This window comes from Talpa europaea (genome assembly GCF_964194135.1).
Source record: "Talpa europaea genome assembly, chromosome: 11".
Classification (NCBI taxonomy): domain Eukaryota; kingdom Metazoa; phylum Chordata; class Mammalia; order Eulipotyphla; family Talpidae; genus Talpa; species Talpa europaea.
The window spans coordinates 25,856,813-25,877,540 of NC_140078.1; the positions used below are offsets into that span (position 1 = coordinate 25,856,813).

Consider the following 20,728-nt stretch of genomic DNA (forward strand, 5'->3'; position numbering starts at 1 on the left):
GAGCTGTTTAGGATCCCTCTTTATTCTCACTAATCATTGTTCCTAATACCTCTACCTTCATTTGGCCTCCTTTCTCTCAAATATTCACTTAGTTCTTGTCATCTGGATTGAACTCCCAAGTTTGAGTCTCTTCCTGTTTCTCCTCTTCAACATATGTGATGGCTGTTGTTGTGGAGATAAATCTGCCTCTTCATGTCTGAGGGTTCTCTTATGGATTTGCTTGAGTGAAGTATTGTGTTCTATAGTTGAGACCTTTCTTATCTAACATCATAAGCTACCTTCAATATTGTGGATGGTGAGGCCTTAGGCGAACTGTGGTATCACTTACTCTGCCCTGCAAATTCCTTACTGAGTTTTACCTGGGAAGGTTTCCATAGGGATTGGGAATATTTCCATAGTCACACACAGCAGAGGGATGGGTTAAAAGAATATGCTGAAATGAGGGAAAGGAAATTTACAAGTTGAGCAGAAGAAGCAAAGACTATACCCTATTCTCTAGCCCACAGTGGAGTGTGCTGAGGCCATGTGTTCCATCGGACCTGCTGTGTGTTTGCTTTCCTGTGGAGGGACTCCACCCTCTCTTTGACCCTTATTACACTACAATCATGACATCAGTCTTAGATGGGAAATTAATCAGCACATTTACACCAAATATCTATAGTTGGTAGCAGCTATTTAAAGGCTTTGTCTGGGCACAGCAGCTGACAGCTCCCACTGTCAGGAGCAGCTGAACTATGGTGCAGTGCCTCCTGCTGGTGACGGGGATTAATGACGCTGGCTCATTATCCAGAAAAAGTAGGTTCTGGACAGAGGCTGGAGTAACTTTAGATGGCTCTGCTCATTGCACCACAGTCCTACTGAGTTGATGTTAAGAGTTCACTGTATAACTGGGTCATGAGCTTGTCACAAATCTCACGGCTCAGTGTCCTAGCCTGGCTTTCGGCATTCACATCCTTTCACCCATATTTCTTTCTGGTGTCATCTCCCGTTGACCTTTCTTCAGATGTTCTGTACCCCAGGAATGGGTTACTGAACGTCCCGTATATGAACTCCTCTCCTCGTGCTCTTCTTTACTCCTAGATGCTTCTCTGTCCTTCTCCTCCTCTCTGCCCCTTCCCCTGCAGTGTTCTCCATCTATAAGTGCTTAGAGGCCATGAATATCTTAAGGGATTACCCAAAACTCTGATCCTTTCTTGTTTGGATATTTGCTTCCTTCCCACTTTGCTTCTCCATGCTCAATGACTCCTCTCTGAACTTTTTTCTGAACTCCTATCAGTTAACACTTGATTTCACATTAACTTACTCTCCCTGCTCTTACACATATTCATGTCTTTAATCTCCTATTTAATGGCAGGTCCATTCAAAGAATTGATCATTATCTTTTGTGTCTTATGTCCTAGAGTACCTTATTATAGGTGTTCAGTAATGTTTAATGGGTAGATGAAAAGATCATGCATAATTGTATGTGCAGATGTTTGAGGTGGGGGGGGGCAATAAGTGACACCAATCCATCTCTTTACCTCATCCAAGGGAACTGGGTATCCTATGAGCTGAAGGGACTATCTCCTTCCATCCCCTACCCCCTAATCCATCATGGCCTTAAACTCAGAGTGACTCTTGTGATTATTTTTCAATAATAATTGAAACAGGGTTGCCTGTTACATCATGACTTTAGAAAGGCCTATAGGATAGACTCTGAATCCAAACCTCACACATTATATTTTAAAGCATATTCAAACTACATATTAAAGCTAGCATTTAGCAGTTTGCCATTCTTTTGTTTCCATTTTAATTCAATTGATATGTGATGTAGGAGGAAAACATATCCTAGTTGCAGAGACATCTTCTGGCAGGTCTCCAGATAATATTCCTTTTTTAAAAGTGATGTCAATGACATAAAACAAAGAAAATGTTCCTGTGCGGATGCTTAACAATTTCACATTTTTGTCTTCTAGGAGACAGAGCTATTAGATCTCAGCCTTGTCAAGGATGCCAGATGTGGGAAACATGCCAAAGCTCCTAAGGTAGGAAGCTGAGCGCTGCGCATGCACCAGCTGCCACCGGTTACATAGCTGTGTCCCCGTGTCACTGATGGCCCCGATTTTACAAGTTTCTCTGTCACAAATGATGTAACACTCTCTACAACAGCCGGTCCTTCCATAAGTCAGCTTACCCTAAACACTTTCATTATTGTTAAAAGAAAGAAAGAATAAGGGAATATATAGGCAGTCGGAAGTAGGGACTTGCTTCATATCCTTTCCTTTTAGTTTTGCTTGGAAAAAAAATAACATTGTCAAAATTACCAGATAATTCTAAATAGTTAAAGTGTTCTAGAGTTTTTTGGTTTTTTTTTAAGATTTATTTTTTTATACAAGAACTAGGGTACAGGCCAGAGGCACAGGAGGGTGAGAGAATTCACCAGAGACAGCGGGGAGCAGAACAGGCAGATGGACCTAAAGCACTGGTGAGGGGAGCAACGGGCGAGGCAGGAGATGTCTGCCGTGACATGTGGGTATCTCCCTGGCTGGCCGGGAATCAAACTCGCACTACAGAGGCTGGGGACAGCTTCACAGTGCTGTGCTCAACCCGCTACGCCGCCGAGGAGGCCCAAAATGTTATAGAGTTTTTGAAAAACTCCTTGGTCCACCTAAGCACACATGAACTGAATATTTAGGCATGATAAGCAAGATCCTCTAACTCTTAGCCTTTGCAACTGAATTCATTCTGTCCATGAATCAAAGGCTGTCAAATTTTTTTCTGCAAATTAATCTATGGAGGACCTGCATGCTTTGAAGTTAGTTGTGTGTAATGTTAGTGTTTTGGGTTTGAAAAACTTACTGATGAAATAGTTGAAGCAGTTTTTGCAGTTTATTTTTGAAGATTATTTAAAAATATTGAATAAAGGCATATAAATAAGCATACACAGACATACATTTTAACTTAGTTATCTCATAGGTTATACTGGTAAGAATGTGTTGACTGTCAAACTGGGAAACTGCTCTTTATTGTATTTAAATTTTAGTAATTTAAATAGCTCCTTTCTAGCAGACAGAATATTGGCAATTGAGGAAGCACAGATGTCATTCCGGAACTCTGCTTCTTTTCATAATTGATTAAACTAGTGATTTTCTATTTGAGTATCTGCTTGCAGCTTTTGTTTTATCTTTAAAAGTCAAAAATCCTTTTTTGACATCAAAAAAGTGCCTGTTGCTGTGGAGCTACAGAAAGAAAAATAATCACCTGGAATAATTTTATTGTTCACATAGATTAAGGCAGCAGTTGCTGGTGAAGTCTGCCATATTAAAGCTAATACTCAAATATTGGTCTTATTGCTAAAAGGGTTAAAGTTATCTTCAGGAAAATGAAAAAAAATTAGTTATTTTCAAGAAATTTTCTGAAACTTTTTCATGCGAAAACATCTTATCATTTATGTACATCTCAGTAAGATAATGGGGTTTCAATGCTTTGATCTCATACTTATTATCATTAATGTTGTGTTGATTCAAAATTGTTCACAGTTTTAAGTAAGAAAGGATCTTTTCTTCTCCAATTTCAGCCAAGTTTTGTGTAACCCTGATAGTTCCAAGTACTATATCAACAACATAGTTATATGTTTGTCTTTCAATACAAGTTTATTGGCCTCATTTGAAAGTTTATTGTCAATATTGGGTAAAGACAGATGCCTACACTCCATCAGATCCCTTTTGTCTCCAGGTGTTGGGGGGAGGGATCAAAGTCAGTTCCTCTGCCACATGGGGAGTTGCCTTTCAAGTTTGAATCTGTCTCCTTTATTGCAGTGCATAGGCTGCTTATCAGTTAAATGTTTCATTTATTGATGTGGTTTATTACGTGTCTATTGAAGGTTGATAAATGAACAGAACGAGGGTCTGTACTGTGTTCAATTAGTTAAACCATGATTGGATCCTAAAATGCTTCTCTTGAGGAAGATTTTGACACTCAGAATACTCTGGCTTTTACTGTTTGGTCCATCACAGTTTGCTTTCGCTATCCATGTTCTGGACTTTTCCCCCTTCCTATTTTTTGTTGGTGTCCAAGAGTATCCATCTACTTTAAAGTTTTCAAAGCCTGGTTCTGATGCATATTACCTATGTGACCTTCCTGAGACTCAGACTCCTTCCACATTGGCTAAATGGTGTTGGTGATGATGATGATGGTGGTGGTGATGATGGTGATGATAATGAGTACTACATGTCACTGTTGTAAGGATTAAATGAAATGGTTCATTAGCAAAATTAGCAGCGGCATGTTCAAACTTAACTGCGTGTGGAATCACTGGAGAGCTTTTAAAAAAATGCTAATGCCATTCCCCTACTCCCAGAGATTTTCGTGCCACAAGAGTCTAATTGAAAAAGGAAGGCATCAGGGTTTTGAAAGGCAAATTTGCAGCAAAATTTGAGCCCCACTGCCTTAACTTATCACTCCTACAAAAGCACTCAGTAAATATTAACCACTATTGTTGGCATTATCATTATTACCTTTGTACTTATTATTATTGAAAATTTCAAGTCAGATCGGCAGAAAATCAATTTTCATTTCACTTGCTTAATTTGGAAAAGGTTATGTTACACAGAAAGATTGGAGGAGGGATTTTGCTGAAAGGGGTTTTGTATATTGACAGGCAAGAAAGAAATTGCTATTAATATCAGTTTAATAATCTTTAAATTGCATAGAAAGCTTCAGCTCAAAGTGCAAAAATAAAAAGATAATTCATAAAAATGATTGTAATGTATTGAAAATTTCAGTGGATGTGCCAGTTTCTGTTGAAATCTCATACAACTGCTCAAAAATATCACCAAGGAATAAGTGCCTCTTTCTCTCACCAGTCTGACTTCCAAGGGCCTGGAAGTGCTCCCTTTTCCATCTTTGAGATCTCCTGTGGCCAGCAGTGCTCCTTGGCAGGAGCCAAAGAGAGACTAACTTCCTCCAGAATATTGCAGGATGATTTCCTTTTATCACCTCATATAAGGAAGAAGAAGGCCCCAAAAGCAAAAAACTGTATGAGGAGATTACTGAGTTGGCTAGAATGAAAGCAACAGGACTAAGTAAAAGGTTATAAAGATATCAATAAGAAGTGAGAGAACCTTAGAAATATAGGAGAGAAAGGCAATGTAACATGAAGGCAGATTGAGTGGACAAAATTTCTTCAGGATTTACAGAACATTTGTGAAGCAGATATTTTTCAAAATACCCCACAAATATTTATCTGCATACTCCTATTATTTTTTTAATAGCATCTCATTACATAAAAATTCATGATCTGGTTGTAGATGATCTGTTTTCCATGCCTGCTGTGATTTGAAATAACATAGGAAATAGAAAAGCATCTACGTGTTGCCCTGTTAATGAATTTTAAATGTTGACTTCCAACACAATACATATGGTTCCAGCTCTGCTTTCCCCTGTACAGCCTTTGTTCAACTTACCTGTTTTGAAATTACTTACTGGAGAGAAATTGGGAGATATTTATTCAAATGCAAAAATTAAAGCAAACAAACAAGCACCTTATAATTTGAAATCTGAAATACGTTTGTCTTTCCTTTCTTGCTCTCTTCTCCCTCCCCCCACCTCCCAGGTTTATGACATGTATGCAAAGAGTGGGGTTCAATGGTTTACACATGTTATCTATACCATATACACTCAGCTTTCTAGATCTTCACTCCAGAAGGAAGTTTGCTTTTAAAAAGATTGCTTATCAATGTAGTTTTTGATCTATTAGTGGTTTCTGACTGAGCAGATCAATGTAGTCGCTCATGTACAGTACCAATACAATGAGATAGATATGTCTAGAATAAAAAACTTCAGGGCCTTCCCTGGTGGCGCAGTGGTTGAATGCTGGGCTGCGAAGCTGCCCGCAGCCTCTGCAGTGCCGGTTCGATCCCCAGGCTCCCCGGCCTCTGGCGAGGTTCCCACATGGTACAACAGACCTCTCCTGCCATGCCTGCTGCTCCCCTCAGCAGTGTATTTTGTCAGTCTGCCTGTTCTGTTCTCCGCTCTGGCTCTGGTGAATTCTCTCACCCTCCCGTGCTTCTGACTGTACCCAGTGCTTGTATAAATGAATAAATAAATCTTTTTTAAAAAAAATCATTTAAAAAAAAAAACCAACAACAAACTTCAGTGTCTTGTGCCAAGCATGTAGTTTTGTGAAACTTCATGCATATGAGTGTATGTTTTGGGTCAGAGCATAAAGTGTATCTTCTACTCTGGACTGTTGGAAAAGCTTCAGAATTTCTGCTGAGGAAGATTTTTCTTTTTATCATCAGGATTCTTAGGAAGTATTTCATCCTTAGGTGTATTGAAAAGTAGATGGGGCTAAAAAAGTGGAGATATGGGTTTAGCTGCCAGCTGTGTCATTAGCAAGCTTGCAGAAGTTAGTTCTTCTGTCATGCCTCTATATCTTCATCTATGAAATGTGGTGTGAGGGGGTGCAGAATTTCAGGTGTGTGTGTAAGTTCTGCCACCATTGATTCCAAAATTTAAAGTGGGAAGTTAAGCAAGTCAGGGCACTCTATTGCACAGATTGTGAAACTGATGTCAAACAACTTACCTTGGTCATATCCAATAAGTATATGTGAAAAACAATACTACTTCTTGTAAATATTCAGGTCACAATTAAATTCTAGGTGGTATATAGTATCACTAGAACCACATAAGGTAGATTCAAATAAAATTAAATTTTAAAAATTAATCGGGTATTGTTTTCCTAATCCATATATTAAAATGGTGGCTTTTATATTGTGAACTCTATTGATTTGATGAATAGTCACTGAATGCCTGTATGTTTCAGGGACTGAGGAAACAGCAACAAACAAATTAAAAAAGACAGGCCTGCTCTCATATAATATTCTGTGTAAGAACAGGGAACTGGTGATGCTGGTTAATAGGATAGAGAAAGAAGAGAGAGAGAGAGAGAGAGAGAGAGAGAGAGAGAGAAGGAGAGAGAGAGTGTTACCTGATTTATCATGTGTCCTTATTAGCTGTGGGTAAATATTCTCACCCTGGTAGGTTTGAAGCCACAATCTTGCGGCAGGGTTAGAAACCACAGCCCTTTGCCCTGTGAGGAGCAGCCTCCAGTGCCCCACTGCATAGGGGAACAGATAAAAGATTAAGTTCCACTGAGACAGAGCAGGTCAGGAGACCGTAGACTGTGTGATGAGAACACTTGCTGTTTTGCAGAACCACAGTGGAGTAAGTTTTTTAACAAGATTGGGGTCATATGAGTAGAGATGTGTTTTAAAGGAAAGGTAAGCACTCTGGGCAAGAACAAAAGCCCTGAGGTGGGAACATGCAAAGAGGAACAACAAAGAACTACTGAAAACGGTGTAAGACAGAAAGGATCATGAAGTCAAAGACATAACCAGGGCCATGTAGACTTCATAGGCCATGGTAGTGAATTCACCTTTTCTTCTGATAAAAGTGACAAGATCTGACTTAGCTTTTAAAAGCACCACTGCCACTGTGTTAAGGGTAGGCAAAGGAAGCAGGGAGACCAACTAAATGGCTGATGTAAATATTCTGGCTGCGTGAACAATGATTTTCACTAAAAGGGGTATAGCTGATGAAAAATGTTGTCAGACTCAAAATAGAATTTGAAGGTGAAACCACAGGGTTTGTTAATAAAGAAATGTGAGATCCAAGAAAGTATTTAAGAGTAATGCTTAGTTCTTCCAACAAAATCTATTTTGACTTGGGAAAATGGAGGAATTGAGTTGCCATGCCCTGGGATGGGAAGAAAGAAGCACATTTACATGGAATAATTCAGATGTTGGCTTTTGGGTATTAAAAGTGTGAGATGACTATTAGTGTCTCCAAGATAATGTCGGATTTGGATATATAAATCTGGATTCAGGAGAGATGTTGATATGATTTTGAATATTTGAAAGCTTAAAGCCAAATGGAATCCTGTAATGAATGAAGTTATGAAAGAAAGAGGTCTGATACCTGAATCTGGGGATCTCCAGCATTTAGACTTTGTGGAGATGAAAAAGAACCAATAAAAGAGACCAAGAATGGTTTATTCCCCCAAAAATCAAAAGCAGGGACCTTAAACAAATACTTATACTCCAGTGTTCATATCAGTTTTACACTTTGTAGTCACACAGAAGAAACATTTCAAATGCCTACTCACGGAAAGTGGGTAAACAAAGTGTGGTGTATACATACCATGGAATATTATCCAGCCTTAAAATATTTTGACATGAGCTGCAAAAGACGTTATGCTAAGTGAAAATAAGTCAGGCATGAAAGGATATATATTGTATGCTTCCTTATATCAGATATTTAAAGAGGTCAGATTCACAGAACTAGAAAGGAAAATGGCAATTTCCAGGGACTGAGAGGAGAGGCAGTGGGAAGTTTTTTTTTTTTTTTCTTTTTTAATGGGTGGAGTTTTAGTTTGAGATGGTAAAAGAAATTCGGAGATGAATGGTGATATTGTTTATACAGCACAACACTGTAAATTTACTTAATGTTATTGAACTGTATTCTTGAAATTTATTACAGTGGTAAATTTTGTAATATGTATATTGTACCACATTAGTAAAAAAATAAGAGATTGGGAAGGAGAAGTCAGAGAGGAGGGAGAGGAATCAGAAGAAAACTTGTTCCAATACCTGAACTGTGTTTCAGGAAGGAGGAAGTGGGCATTTGGCAAAATGGTGGAATTTCCTTGTAACTCTTTTTTTTTTCCACTTTTGCACATTTTTAACTTTATCAAAGATGACATTTTATAGTTGCTTTATTTTTTTCCTTTTATACCATTGACGATTTCTGCTAATATTCAAAATAGGCTATTTATTTAAGGGTTGTCGAATCTCAAATAGCTCATCATAGAATCGGGATGCCAATATATAAATCTCATAATGAGCTGTTATTTGGATGTTATACAACAGTGGTTTCAATGAATCATCCATGAGGCCTGGAGTTGAAATGAGTGCTTTATTATTGTCCCCCTTTGCTTATTATAAGCTATTTTCCCCGACTTTGTACAAAGCTTTGTGTGAAGCTGCAGACTCATAATTTGATGTAGATATTTGAGGTTTGGAAAAGAAGAAACCCTTTACACAACAAAATAGTTTTCTTTCTTTTTCATTCAATTGAGAAGGAGATCTACCTTTGGCCCTTATTCTTGGTTCCAATTATTTCATAATATACCTGATATGGTGTAATAATTTTTGTTGTTGTTTGGTGAGTTTTTTTTTAGTCATTCTATTTTCATAAATATGTGTTTATTTACATCATTACTAAATGCAGAAAAAATAGAGCTAAAAATTCACAGAAAGATCTGTGTAATGGTTCTGACAGCTATTCACATTTATCTCCAGATGTAAATTATATGGCAGAGTTCCTTTTTTATGTTCATTAAATTCCATAGATGTCAGTGGTTTCCTTGGAAACAACAACCTTTATATAACTAACTAGTCAGAGATTTGGTAGCAGAAATATCAGATGTTGAGGGGGCAAGGAATGGTTCCCTTGGTAGATCTTTGCATTTAAAACTCTTCTGAATTTTCTACCTGCACCTCATTCTTGTGGCTCTTCAATAGTGAACAAGACAAGATTTTTAAAGCTACCACAATTAAAGTATAGAATGTCTTCTCTAATGGTTGAAAGCTTTTACCTTTGTAAAAAGCAATCAAAGATCGATAAAATTTTTCCTGGGATGTTGGTTTACATTCCAATCCCAGAAGAGATTGAAATGTCTTTATCAACAGTTGATGTGAGCATTTGAGCCATACTTTTCCTATTCAGTATGTATGTGTCTATCTGTAAAATATGGTGAACTGTTACATGTGTGACTCAATAAAGATGTTATGTTTTTTATAATAACAAGCATCTCTCTTGGCACTCTATTACCAAAGAATTCAAAAGGTACTCTGAAGGATTGTAGGGATCAAAAGGGGAGGTCACAGTTCTGACAAGGGGTAAATAATAGGTGAAAGAGTACATTGTGGGCCAAAATAGACTCCTTGGTGAAGACAGAATCAGTAACCTGAGTTCACTAAACTACAAGTCTCTTCAAAAGATGGGATGCAGTTTATCATTGCTTCTATCTGGTATTATTTCAAACTAAATCTAATTTGTTCTACATGCAATGACACAAAATTGCGTTTTGGAATTATTTCTCATTTTAATTCTTTCAGTGCAATAATACGCCATCTTGTGGATATATATGATATTAGGTTCTTAAATTAATTCTACGTACTGATCAACTCTTTAAGCCAAGGATTTCAAACTTGTGTTCTAATATAGAGATATAAGAAGCACTTGGGGAGCTTTTAAAATCTGGATGTGCAGGCCTCACCCAGATCAATTAAATCAAAGTGTCTGGTGTGGGCCTTAAGCATCATTTTCTTTAAAGCTCCCCAGAGAATTTTGTGTTCTGTCCAGTTTGGGAACCATTACTTTAAGTAAAAAGAGTACCAGCTTAAGTGGATGGTTTGTAATTTGAAAACACCTCTTAGTGTGTTCAATGTGCTATAATAAGGTATCACAGACTGAATGGATTAAACAATAGAGATAGATTTTCTCACAATTCTGGGTACCAGTGGTCTGACATCAAGGTGTTCTTTCTTCTGAAACCACTCTCCTTGGGTTGGCAGTCTTTTCCCTTTGTCTTTACCTGGTACTCTCACAGTGCCCACCTGTGTCCTCATTTGCTCATCTTAAAAGGATACTTGTCATCGGATAAGGGGGTTACCCTAAGGACCTCATTTTACCTTAATGACCTCTTTAAAGATCATATCCCTTAATGTAGTCACACTAAAGGAGGTTAAGAATTCAACAAGAATATTGAGGAGACAATTCTGCCCACATCTGTATTTCCTCATTCCCTTTACAAACATTATTTCACAATTGACCAGTGAAGTTTTTTTTTTTTCTTGATAATCAATGTAATTTTCAAATTGAATAGAAATGTGTAGTTGTAATTCTTGAGTCAGATGGCCAAGGCTCAAAGTCAATTACTAGTTATATAAACCGGCAAGTGATTCTACATCTCTAAGACTTAGTTTCCACCTCTGAATTGTAGAAATAATCTTCATGTACATATTTAATGTGCTTGCTGTAATGAGTCAAATGATATAAAGCACTTAACACGATTCTCACTCCCTTTATATATGTTAAATAGATTTCATGTATCATGAGTTTTAGTTGAGTAAATAAACTATACAATCAAAGTTTATGTGAAACAACAGATAAAACTAAGTTAACATTGCTTAAATTACCTATTTTAGTAGAAATTCCATGTATGACTATGGATCTTTTCAAACTGAGAGATATATACTTTTGCAGCTCTGGTATTTAAAAATATTTCTGAAATCCACTTTTGTAGATAAACTATAGAAAAATTAACATGAAGAAGATTTATCTTTGCAGTCAAAAACCAGCCTGTAGAGACCATCACTGCAATCCAGTGTACTAGACTTATAGTTCTTTAGGAAACTGTCTAGATTTGCAAACAGTTAAATAGATTTTCCTAGCAAAATAATTTTAAAGCAATTTATTTTCAGAGAAAACAAGTTGGTTCTTATCTAAACTATGAAATAATTGATTCAAAAGTCTGAAGCACTTTTTGAAACAGAAGGACAAGGGTTGGACTCAGAAAGACCCAGATTCTAACCCCAGTGTACATGATGACTGAGATATTCCAGGAAGGCTTTTTCATTTCTCTGTGGGAATGGTGATACGTGCTGAATAGGATTGTCTGGTGAGTTGCATGGAGGTTGGTAAGGATACAAGTTACAATACTGGATACATTTTAGGAACTCACTCTTAACTGCTGCTTAACTTTCTCCCTGCCTTTAATTCATTTTGGTTTATTTTTAGAACTTGGTGATAGATAATTAAGCATGTATATCACTTGAACTGAATTCTTGTTGAGATTAGGTTTGAAAATAATTTGACATATGTTCTAACAGGGAAAATACTGGAATGTAATTTGACACATGATCTAATAGGAGAAAAAGTCTAAGGACTCTGAAGGCAATATTTCTGTATGACATGGAGTTTATGAGAATTAAATGGTATATAAAAATGGCTTTCCTAGTAATGATGTGCGATATAGCAGTATTAGTTTGTGATTCACCTTGGTAGAGTAGAAAGAACTTAAAGAATATATACTGGAAATTCATTTTTATAATCTTCAAATGGGAAATGGTTGAAAATTCCTAAGTTCCTTCTATTTACCACAAAAGCATGAAATCCTGCTTTACAAACTCTGAGGTGTAACATCTGACACAGCAGGTATTTTCAGGAATAAAATAACATTTTCACTGTAGTTCTTTTTTCCTCTTTTCTGAACACTTAACATTAACCCACTTAAATGTGAAAGTTCAAGTACCTGAGGAAAATAGCATTGATCTATATAAAAGTGGCAATTAAAAGTCAAACTATCTAGTAAAATAGGTGCTAATTGACATCTTACTAATGGCAGGAATAAAGTTTTCCAATAATATTAAAGCTCAGGTACATGGCAATTTCTAGGAATTGAAGTGACCTAAGTAAGAAGAATAGATGTTGGTGTATAATTTTGCATCAGGATTTGAATCTAGCAGGTCAGAAAATCTGCCTTTAAGCTCATACACCAAGACATTTTCTTGTGCCTTTTGGTGCTTCATCATCAAGATGTCTCTTGACATTTTCATTTGTGTCCAAGCATTATTGGCTTTAAGTAAGATCAGCGGGGCTGGAAGAATAATGTGCTGATCACTGGTCACCATACATAGACATGGCCCTGTGATGGGTTGTTTTATTTTCCTTCAGGATAAGGAAAACTTTTAAAACAACTCAAATGAGTTCTTTGGAATAATAACAAGGGTTTGGAGAGAAAACTGTTGTTCTATCTATTGATATTAAGTCTTCGGAGATGCTGGGTTTTTTTATTATAGCACTTTGCAGAGCCTTAATGTTGGACCTGGATTTGGGCTATTTTCCTTTTTTTAATGATGGGTCTCTTTGTCAATCACATCTTACAGAATTAATGTTATTTTTTTTTCTGAATTCACCTATGGTTGTTTAATATGAAGTTAAAACACTCCATATTGGGACTGGAACCATCAGTAAGGGTGATGCTGATACCTAATTAAAAATGTTAGTTCTTGGGCAATCTAAACCAAAAAGTCTTTTTTTAAATAAAAAAAAATCCTTTGATAATACACAGCTGAATTTATCTTGTGTAATATCATAGATTGTTTTTAATTTTAATCTTTAATAGCATTAGTTCCACCTTATTTTCAAATTTAGATCTTTGTTCATGACAGAAAGCCATCAGCATTGCCAATATATCATTCAAAACACAAGAATTTCATGTATTTCCACTGTAGCTAGAATGTTATGTGGTTAACTTCAGACCAACATCATCTGTGACTCACAGGTTGGGCAGGATTCTAGGTCTACGAGTCATTTTTGTGGTAATCAGTTTCCCATGACTTTGCATCCTATAGTATAAAATTTATGCATTTGGATTCTTGAAAAGCACTGACATCAGTATAGAGCTTGAGGGCCTCGCTGGTGGCGCAAGGGGTTAAGCACCGCACTATGAAGCAAACCGCAGCCTCTGCAACATGTGTTTGATCCCCGGCAAGCCAGGAAGCAACCCACATGGCAAAGCAGACCTCTCCTGTCTCGCCTGCTGCTCCCCTCTGCAGTGTATTTCAGTCAATCTGTCTGTTCTGTTCCCCACTCTGTTTGTGGTGGATCCTCTCACCCCCTGCATCTCTGGCCTCTACCCCAGCTCTTGTATGCATAAATCAATAAATCTTAAAAAAATATAGAGCTTGAATTGAGACTAAATTAAAAGTGAATAGTAGTCACTAGGGAGCAATATATTTATTTTTCCCAGTAGAACTCAAAGAAGATTCATTTAAAAAAGATCCTTTATTTCTATTGCGGTAACTTTGGTATACAACACTGTCTGTGTTTTAGGAATATAGGTTTGCACCTCTTCAAATGGTTGTTACCACAATACCCTGCCACAGATAACCCTCCAACATCCACCCTTGGTCTCCTCTACCTCCCCACTTTGCTCCCAGCAAAGTTTCTTCCTGGTTCCCAAATAGTGTGTGTGTGTGTGTGTGTGTACTTTAATGATTCCCTGGTTCACATGAGTTGACTTCAAAGCCCTGAAATGAGGCTTTTACTCTGTAGCCTCAGGCTGAGGGGACAGCAGTGGTTAAGACTCCCTGCCAGTGTTAAGGCATGTTTCATAATTGGGAGTCTATGAGTTATCCTTAAAAATAATGGTCATTAGTGACAGTGTTTAAAAGCTGTGAAGTCAGGATCATTATTTGACAATTTGGAGTCTCTTTACAGCAGTGCACTCAGTATTTTCCTTTCGATATTCACATTTGTCATCTATCTTCATGGAATCTTCTCCATTAGAGTTCACTTTGAGTGATTCCTTAAATGATAAAAAAATAGTTTTCTCATATTCATATTTCAGAATTACTAAAGTAATGTTTAAATTTTTACATTAAGCCTTTTTCTTACTAGGGAATTTCATGATTTGTAATATCTGGTTAAAAATCAGCTTAAAAAATGACCAAATATGACATTTCTCTTTATGAATGTTAATTAGAAATTAATTTTCACTGTAGTCTTTAGTTGAAATTAAGTGTCATTTTATAACTGTATATGAATTTGCTTTCATCCTTACAATACCTTAGTGTGAATTTTATGAGTTTAAAAAAGTTTCATGGCTTAGGACATGTAAAAATGGTTAGGGAATTTAACTATTGACTTTTATTTTTTGCTGTAGGTAAATCTTGTCTAAAATAGGAATGAGATATATATACACTGAGGGACTGTGAAAACATGTTTCTAAGTTAATGGCTATTCATGCAATTTTTTGAAGATCAAATATTATTTAAAAGGTAGTATCTACATATTTTATTTACAAACATCGATACCAGATGAAAATCCAAATAAAATTAAGATTGCTAATTAATTCTGTCCCACCCATATACCTAAGAATGTAGAATAGCTGAGTAATGAAAATGAAATGCTATGTTTACACATTTTTAAGGTCAACAATGCTTTCAAATAGATTATCAATGCACAATATTGAAAAAGAATAGCTCTTAGACTATCTAAAATAAAATTAGATGGTGATTCTATCAACCATATGAGTTACTGATCGATAGAATTTTTGGGAAGTATGCTAAAGAATAAATTGTGTAAGTAACAGCAAACTAGACTTGATGTTTAATTTTATGGCTAGTTGCTCGAAATTTCATAGTTCCACTTGATAGAGCTTAAGTCAGATACTTCATTTGAAAGATGCTGTAGTGCATTTGAAGTATTTGGAAATGTGACTATAGTCCTTACTTTTCCATTTTAAAAAAAAAAGTAAAATTTTAAAATACAAAAAAATCATGAACTTAATTGTGCCACATTATTCCAAGTTCTTTAAGTAAGTTCTTAGAAATGTTCCAAGTAACTAGAAATTCATCAAGATCCTTTTAATCACATCCTTAATTGCTCTGCTTTTAATTTACCAATAATTCATACCCAATTCAAGATTATGAATTGAGAAACTGTGAAGTTGCAAAAGAAAAATATTATATTGAGCTAACCCATGCCTTGCCTTTGTAAGTTGAGCTAGTTTCTCTGGCAACAAGACGTCAGACTATAAATCATGCATCTAAAACATACAGTTACAGAGACAGAAGAGCAGGAAATTTGGTAATATCATTTGATTTGTTGATGCTATCCTTGCTGCAATTAATAAGGTGTGGCGTTTTTAACTCAAGGGCAGAAATTCAGGCTGTGGTGAATCTGAGCTGTTCCAAAATTTTTCTTTTAATCCTAACAAAACATATTGCTTTAATAGCATTAGTTGGTATTAGTTGCATGTGGCAAACATTTCACGCATTATTAATTCTAGCACTATGTTGGAACAGTAGAATTACGCATTGTCTAAATAAATTCTTTTGGCTGTATGAGAAGAGAAAACTAATTATTTTAGGAGCTAGTTTTGAAATATTGCCTTAATAAAGGCTCAGTCTCCAAAAATGGCAGTTTGCATAAAGGACAATTTAAGAACAAGATGGGGAAAGTGATGGAATGGGATGCTGTCTTTAATTTCAGCTACATATGAAGCTACTACAAAAAAGTCTCTTTGAAAAATAAGAAAATGAAATAAATTGCATTAAAACTTGAAAAATACCAAATAAACAAAAGAAAAACTCCGTCAGGAGCCATCTACCAAAAACTCAGACTGTGTTCATTATGTATGTGCATGCATAGCATATTAAAGTTCTTACATTGAACATGACATCATGAACATGACTATGGTGCTGAATATTTTTCTATTTATCAGGCTTTTTTTTTTTTTTTGGCCGAATGATAATCAGTTGATTGAAGCTGTGTTGACTCACCCATTTACTATTGAACAGTCACTCATTTTCCACTTTATTTTTTTCTATTATCGCTAACTCTGAAGCAAATACTTATTTTCATTTTTCTTTGTTATTTCCTTACAGTACAGTACTGGGAATAAGATTGCCTGTCTAATTAAGTTTGATTTAATCCAGTATATGATATGGTTCTTTGTTATTTTTATTCCTTCCACATATGATTTTTCTCCTAATAGTAATTATGTTCCTCAAAGCATTAATATATTCATTTCTTTGTTACCATCTACACAAAATAATTCCAGAATAAAAATACCAGTGCTGCTAATAACAAATCTAGTAGAGAAAATATAATTTTTTTTGTTGTGTTACATTACTGATTTGCGGTACAGATTCATTTTAGTTATATTCAATTTTAGAGATAACTACTCTTCATTCTTTATCAGTTTTTCACTTTGAGAATGTAAAATATCTCAGTGGTTCAAAATTGAAAATTATATAAAAGAATATTCGGGGGAGGCACATTACCATGTTTACCCCTTTTACCCCATTCCTACTCATCTCCTGGTTTTTCCGTCATATGTTTCTTTTGCCAAAAAAAAAAAACCAAACAAACAAAAAACTACCCTTGTGGTTATTCTGTCTTATAAATTTCACTTTTAAAAGTTACTGAATTGCTCATTCTATAATTTCAGAGGATATTTTACATAAAAATAACTCCTGTGCATTATTCATGTTGACAGGCCCTTTACTGTGAAACTTGTGGGAGCAGATTCATGCTGCATCTGCCCTGTGCATTTTAAAATCTCCAATTTCATGGCATGGAAATCTCGAAAAATGTCAGAAGTTTTCGTGCATTCTCCATTGCTCATGGTAGCATAAGAAAACACTGCAACTGCATTATGTGGGTGAAACTGTCACAATTTTTGAGTGGATTTTTATGTAAGGAAGGTTAGAACTGTCAGTTTCACTTTCTGTTAGAAAGGTGTTCCAAGTTGAGTAAGTTTTCTTTTAAATGAATGTCAGGCATAGCAACTGTCTGCAATCTGACTCTACTCCTCTGAGTGCCAGAATTTTTCTTGACAGTGATTTTCAGGAACATGACTACTGTTGCCATTTATGACCATAGGGACAAGAAAATTCAAGTGGTACTAGCCACTTGGGTAGCTGTGGAATTGATTTTGCTTAAGGTATTTAAATATTTTTATTTTTTGAAAAAAGTAATACATGCATCTACTAAAAAATAAATCCTAATAGTGTCATATATTAAAAGTATACCTTCTTATCCCCTTTTTCTTGGTCCCTTATTAGAGGCAATAATTCCTACTCCTTTCCTTTTTTAATTTCTCTGAAATTCTATGCATGTACTAACCCATTTTAACTACACAAACGATGGCATGCATGCTATTAAAACTTAACAATATGTCTCAGATATTACGCCATATTAGTACACACATATCTACCTCATTTTTTTAGAAACTGTAGAGAATTTTATTTTATAGGTGCATCAAAATTTATTTTTTGAGTTGCTGCTTAATCAGTGCTTTGTTTTTTTATCTGTTTTGTTGTTTTGCCAAACAGTGCTTCAATTTATATTTTTAAATATGTCTTTGGTATACTATGGGTAGATTTGGACTTCCTATGACTGAAATTCTTGTATCCAGTGATTGTGCATTTTTTATTCTGGAATGTATTAGCCAACTGATTTCCAAAGGTTGCATTGATTTACACTTCCTTCAACAGCATACAAAATTACCTGTTTGTTTACTCTTACCAACATGGTGTTTCATTGACTGTTCTTGATTTCTATAAATGTGACATGAAAATTTGGTAGCTCTTTATTATTTAAATTTGTATTTCTTCAATTATGAGTGGAAAGGAACATTTCTGCTCTGCAATGGTTTGTTTCTAATCATATCCTTTGCCCATTTTCCAATGATTTGTTGCAAACTTTCTTAATTGCTTTCTAAAATATTTTGATATATTGAGAGCTGCCTGTCAATTGTTACCTCTAGCTTTTTTCTTCAGTTTGACCCTTGTGGAATTTTTTTTTTCCAGAATTTGCTTTCATCAGATTTATTAATCCTTTTCTCCTTAAATTTTCAATGGAGTGAGCTGTTTAGAGGATCTATCCATTCTAAAATGATAAAGATCATTTTGTGATTTCTTTCAACATGATAACAAACAGCCCCTCAATGTCACCAGAATGACTTTTTAAGAGTTTATCTCTCACTCATCTGTTGAAGGTCTAAGAAACATTCCAGTCTACCCCCAGCGACTGGAGCTGTTTCTGTATGGACTCTGCCAACTCAACAAGAGGGCATTGAATTTGCCGTGGCAGGAGAAGAGAGGCATCTGGAGACTCTAGAGGGACTTTTCAGTGTGTTGGCCCAGAAAAGACACATATTCTTTCTGCTCACATCTCATTGCCCATATCTAACGACACAGCCCAGCTCGGTGGTACAGGACCTGGGAAATACAGTCTTCGGTATTCTCAGGGATGAAAGGAGCAGCAAACATTAGAAGATTAATAATGTCTACCACAGTATCAGTTTATTTGACACTAGGCGGCAACCCAGTTGTCTAGACTATGAAATAATCTATTTTTTTCCTTACTGATTTGATGTTATTTTGATTATACACTGAAGTCTTTATGTATTTCCATTCTTCGCTCTGTAGCTAGTAACCATTCTATATATATTTTACACTAGTCATAAGGGCTTTTAAATTTGTATAGCTTTAAGCTTTGGAAACAACCCAAATGCCCAAAAATAGATGACTGGATCAAGAAGATGTGGTACATATATACCATGGAATATTACTCAGCATTCAAAAAAGATAAACACATGCAATTTGCAGCAACATGGATGGCGCTGGAAGGAATCATGCTCAGCGAAATAAGCCAAAAAGAAAAAGAAAAATACCGGATGGTCTCACTCATAGCAGGAATCTAGAAAACTTAAATAAGGGACCAGGAAAATGAATAACTATAAGAAAGTGAAAATCAAAATCAACAAAAAACTATGAACCAGAGACACTTTTAGGGGGGCGGGGGCGGGAGGGGAGGGATTGGGGTCAGAATGGGGGGGCTGCAATTGTATGGGGAATATAACAATAAAATTTATTATAAAAAATAAATAAATAAATAAATAAATAAAAATAAATTTGTATAGCTTTACAACATACAGTATTATTTGGTAGGGATAGTTCTATTTTGTTATGATTTACTTACATTTATTTTTATTTTCATATGAATTTCAAAACTAGTTTACATTATTATCCAAAAAAACCTCTGTTGATTTATTATTGGTATTACTTTAAATGTTTAGATTAGTAAAGTAACAGTTTGTGAGTTTATCATTTGAGTATCAATATTCAAATAGAGTATGTCTTTATTCACATTGTCTCGTGTGTGTATGTGTGTGTGTGTTTTAAAGTCTTCAGGATATTTGTAAATCTTCATCATACAGATCTTACTCATTTAAAATTAAGTTTTCCCTAAATATTCCATCATTTGCTACTATTCTAAGTAAGGCCTTTATTTATAATTTAATATTTTCTTAATAATGTAAAATTAATTTTTGGTATAGCATATAAAATTTGGTATAGTATCTAGGAACTTCACTGGACCTCTTTATATTTTCACTGAATCTTTATATTTTTAAGTTGATTTTCTTCATTCTTACAGATACAAAGCCATATGCTGAGTAACAAGTGATAGTGGTATCTTCTCATTTCTAAGTTTTATATCTATTTTTCAAATTTTTGAACTCAAGTTTCTGTATTTTGATGATTTGGTAAAGTCCTCATCCCTTTGTGACTGGGCAAAAATTAATCAATGGTGAATATTATTAATCATTTCATTAGATTGTAAACACTTTGTGAATGAGAGCTATTTAGTTAATGAAAACATTGAAAGCCCCTGTATTTGGTCTTCAAAGATGTTAAAAGAGAAATAAAACAAAGCCCTGGCTGCCCTCATTCTTAACGTGTAAAATAGGAAGTATGGGAATGACTGTAACACAAAGTCACGTGTGGTAAATCATACAATTAGAATGCAAAGGAAGTGTTTTGGTATAATGAGATTTAGTTTTGTCCAGTGGGTTGGAACTGGAATGGCAGGAATGGGGGAAGATGGGCACAGCTCACATTGAAGGGGGCATTGAAATGGAATTTTTTTTTTTAAGATTTATTTTTTATTTATACAAGTGATGGGGTACAGGCCAGATGCGCAGGAGGGTGAGAGGATTCACCAGTGACAGAGCGGGGAACAGAACAGGCAGACTGACGAAACACACTGCTGAGGGGAGCAGTGGGCGAGACAGGAGAGGTCTGCTTCACCATGTGGGATTCTTGCC

General features: G+C 35.6%; 1 protein-coding gene across 2 annotated transcripts in view; it reads left to right on the top strand.

Annotated features, from left to right (window-relative positions):
• Nucleotides 1–20,728, top strand: part of PLCB1 (phospholipase C beta 1) — a gene marked incomplete at both ends in the record, with an annotated part of 613,641 nt that overhangs the window by 224,040 nt on the left and 368,873 nt on the right. For both annotated transcript variants that reach the window (XM_084247878.1, XM_084247879.1), the window contains one exon: nt 1,956–2,024. In XM_084247878.1, the coding sequence (XP_084104004.1) occupies nt 1,956–2,024 (69 nt within the window). The remainder of the gene's footprint in view (nt 1–1,955; nt 2,025–20,728) is intronic.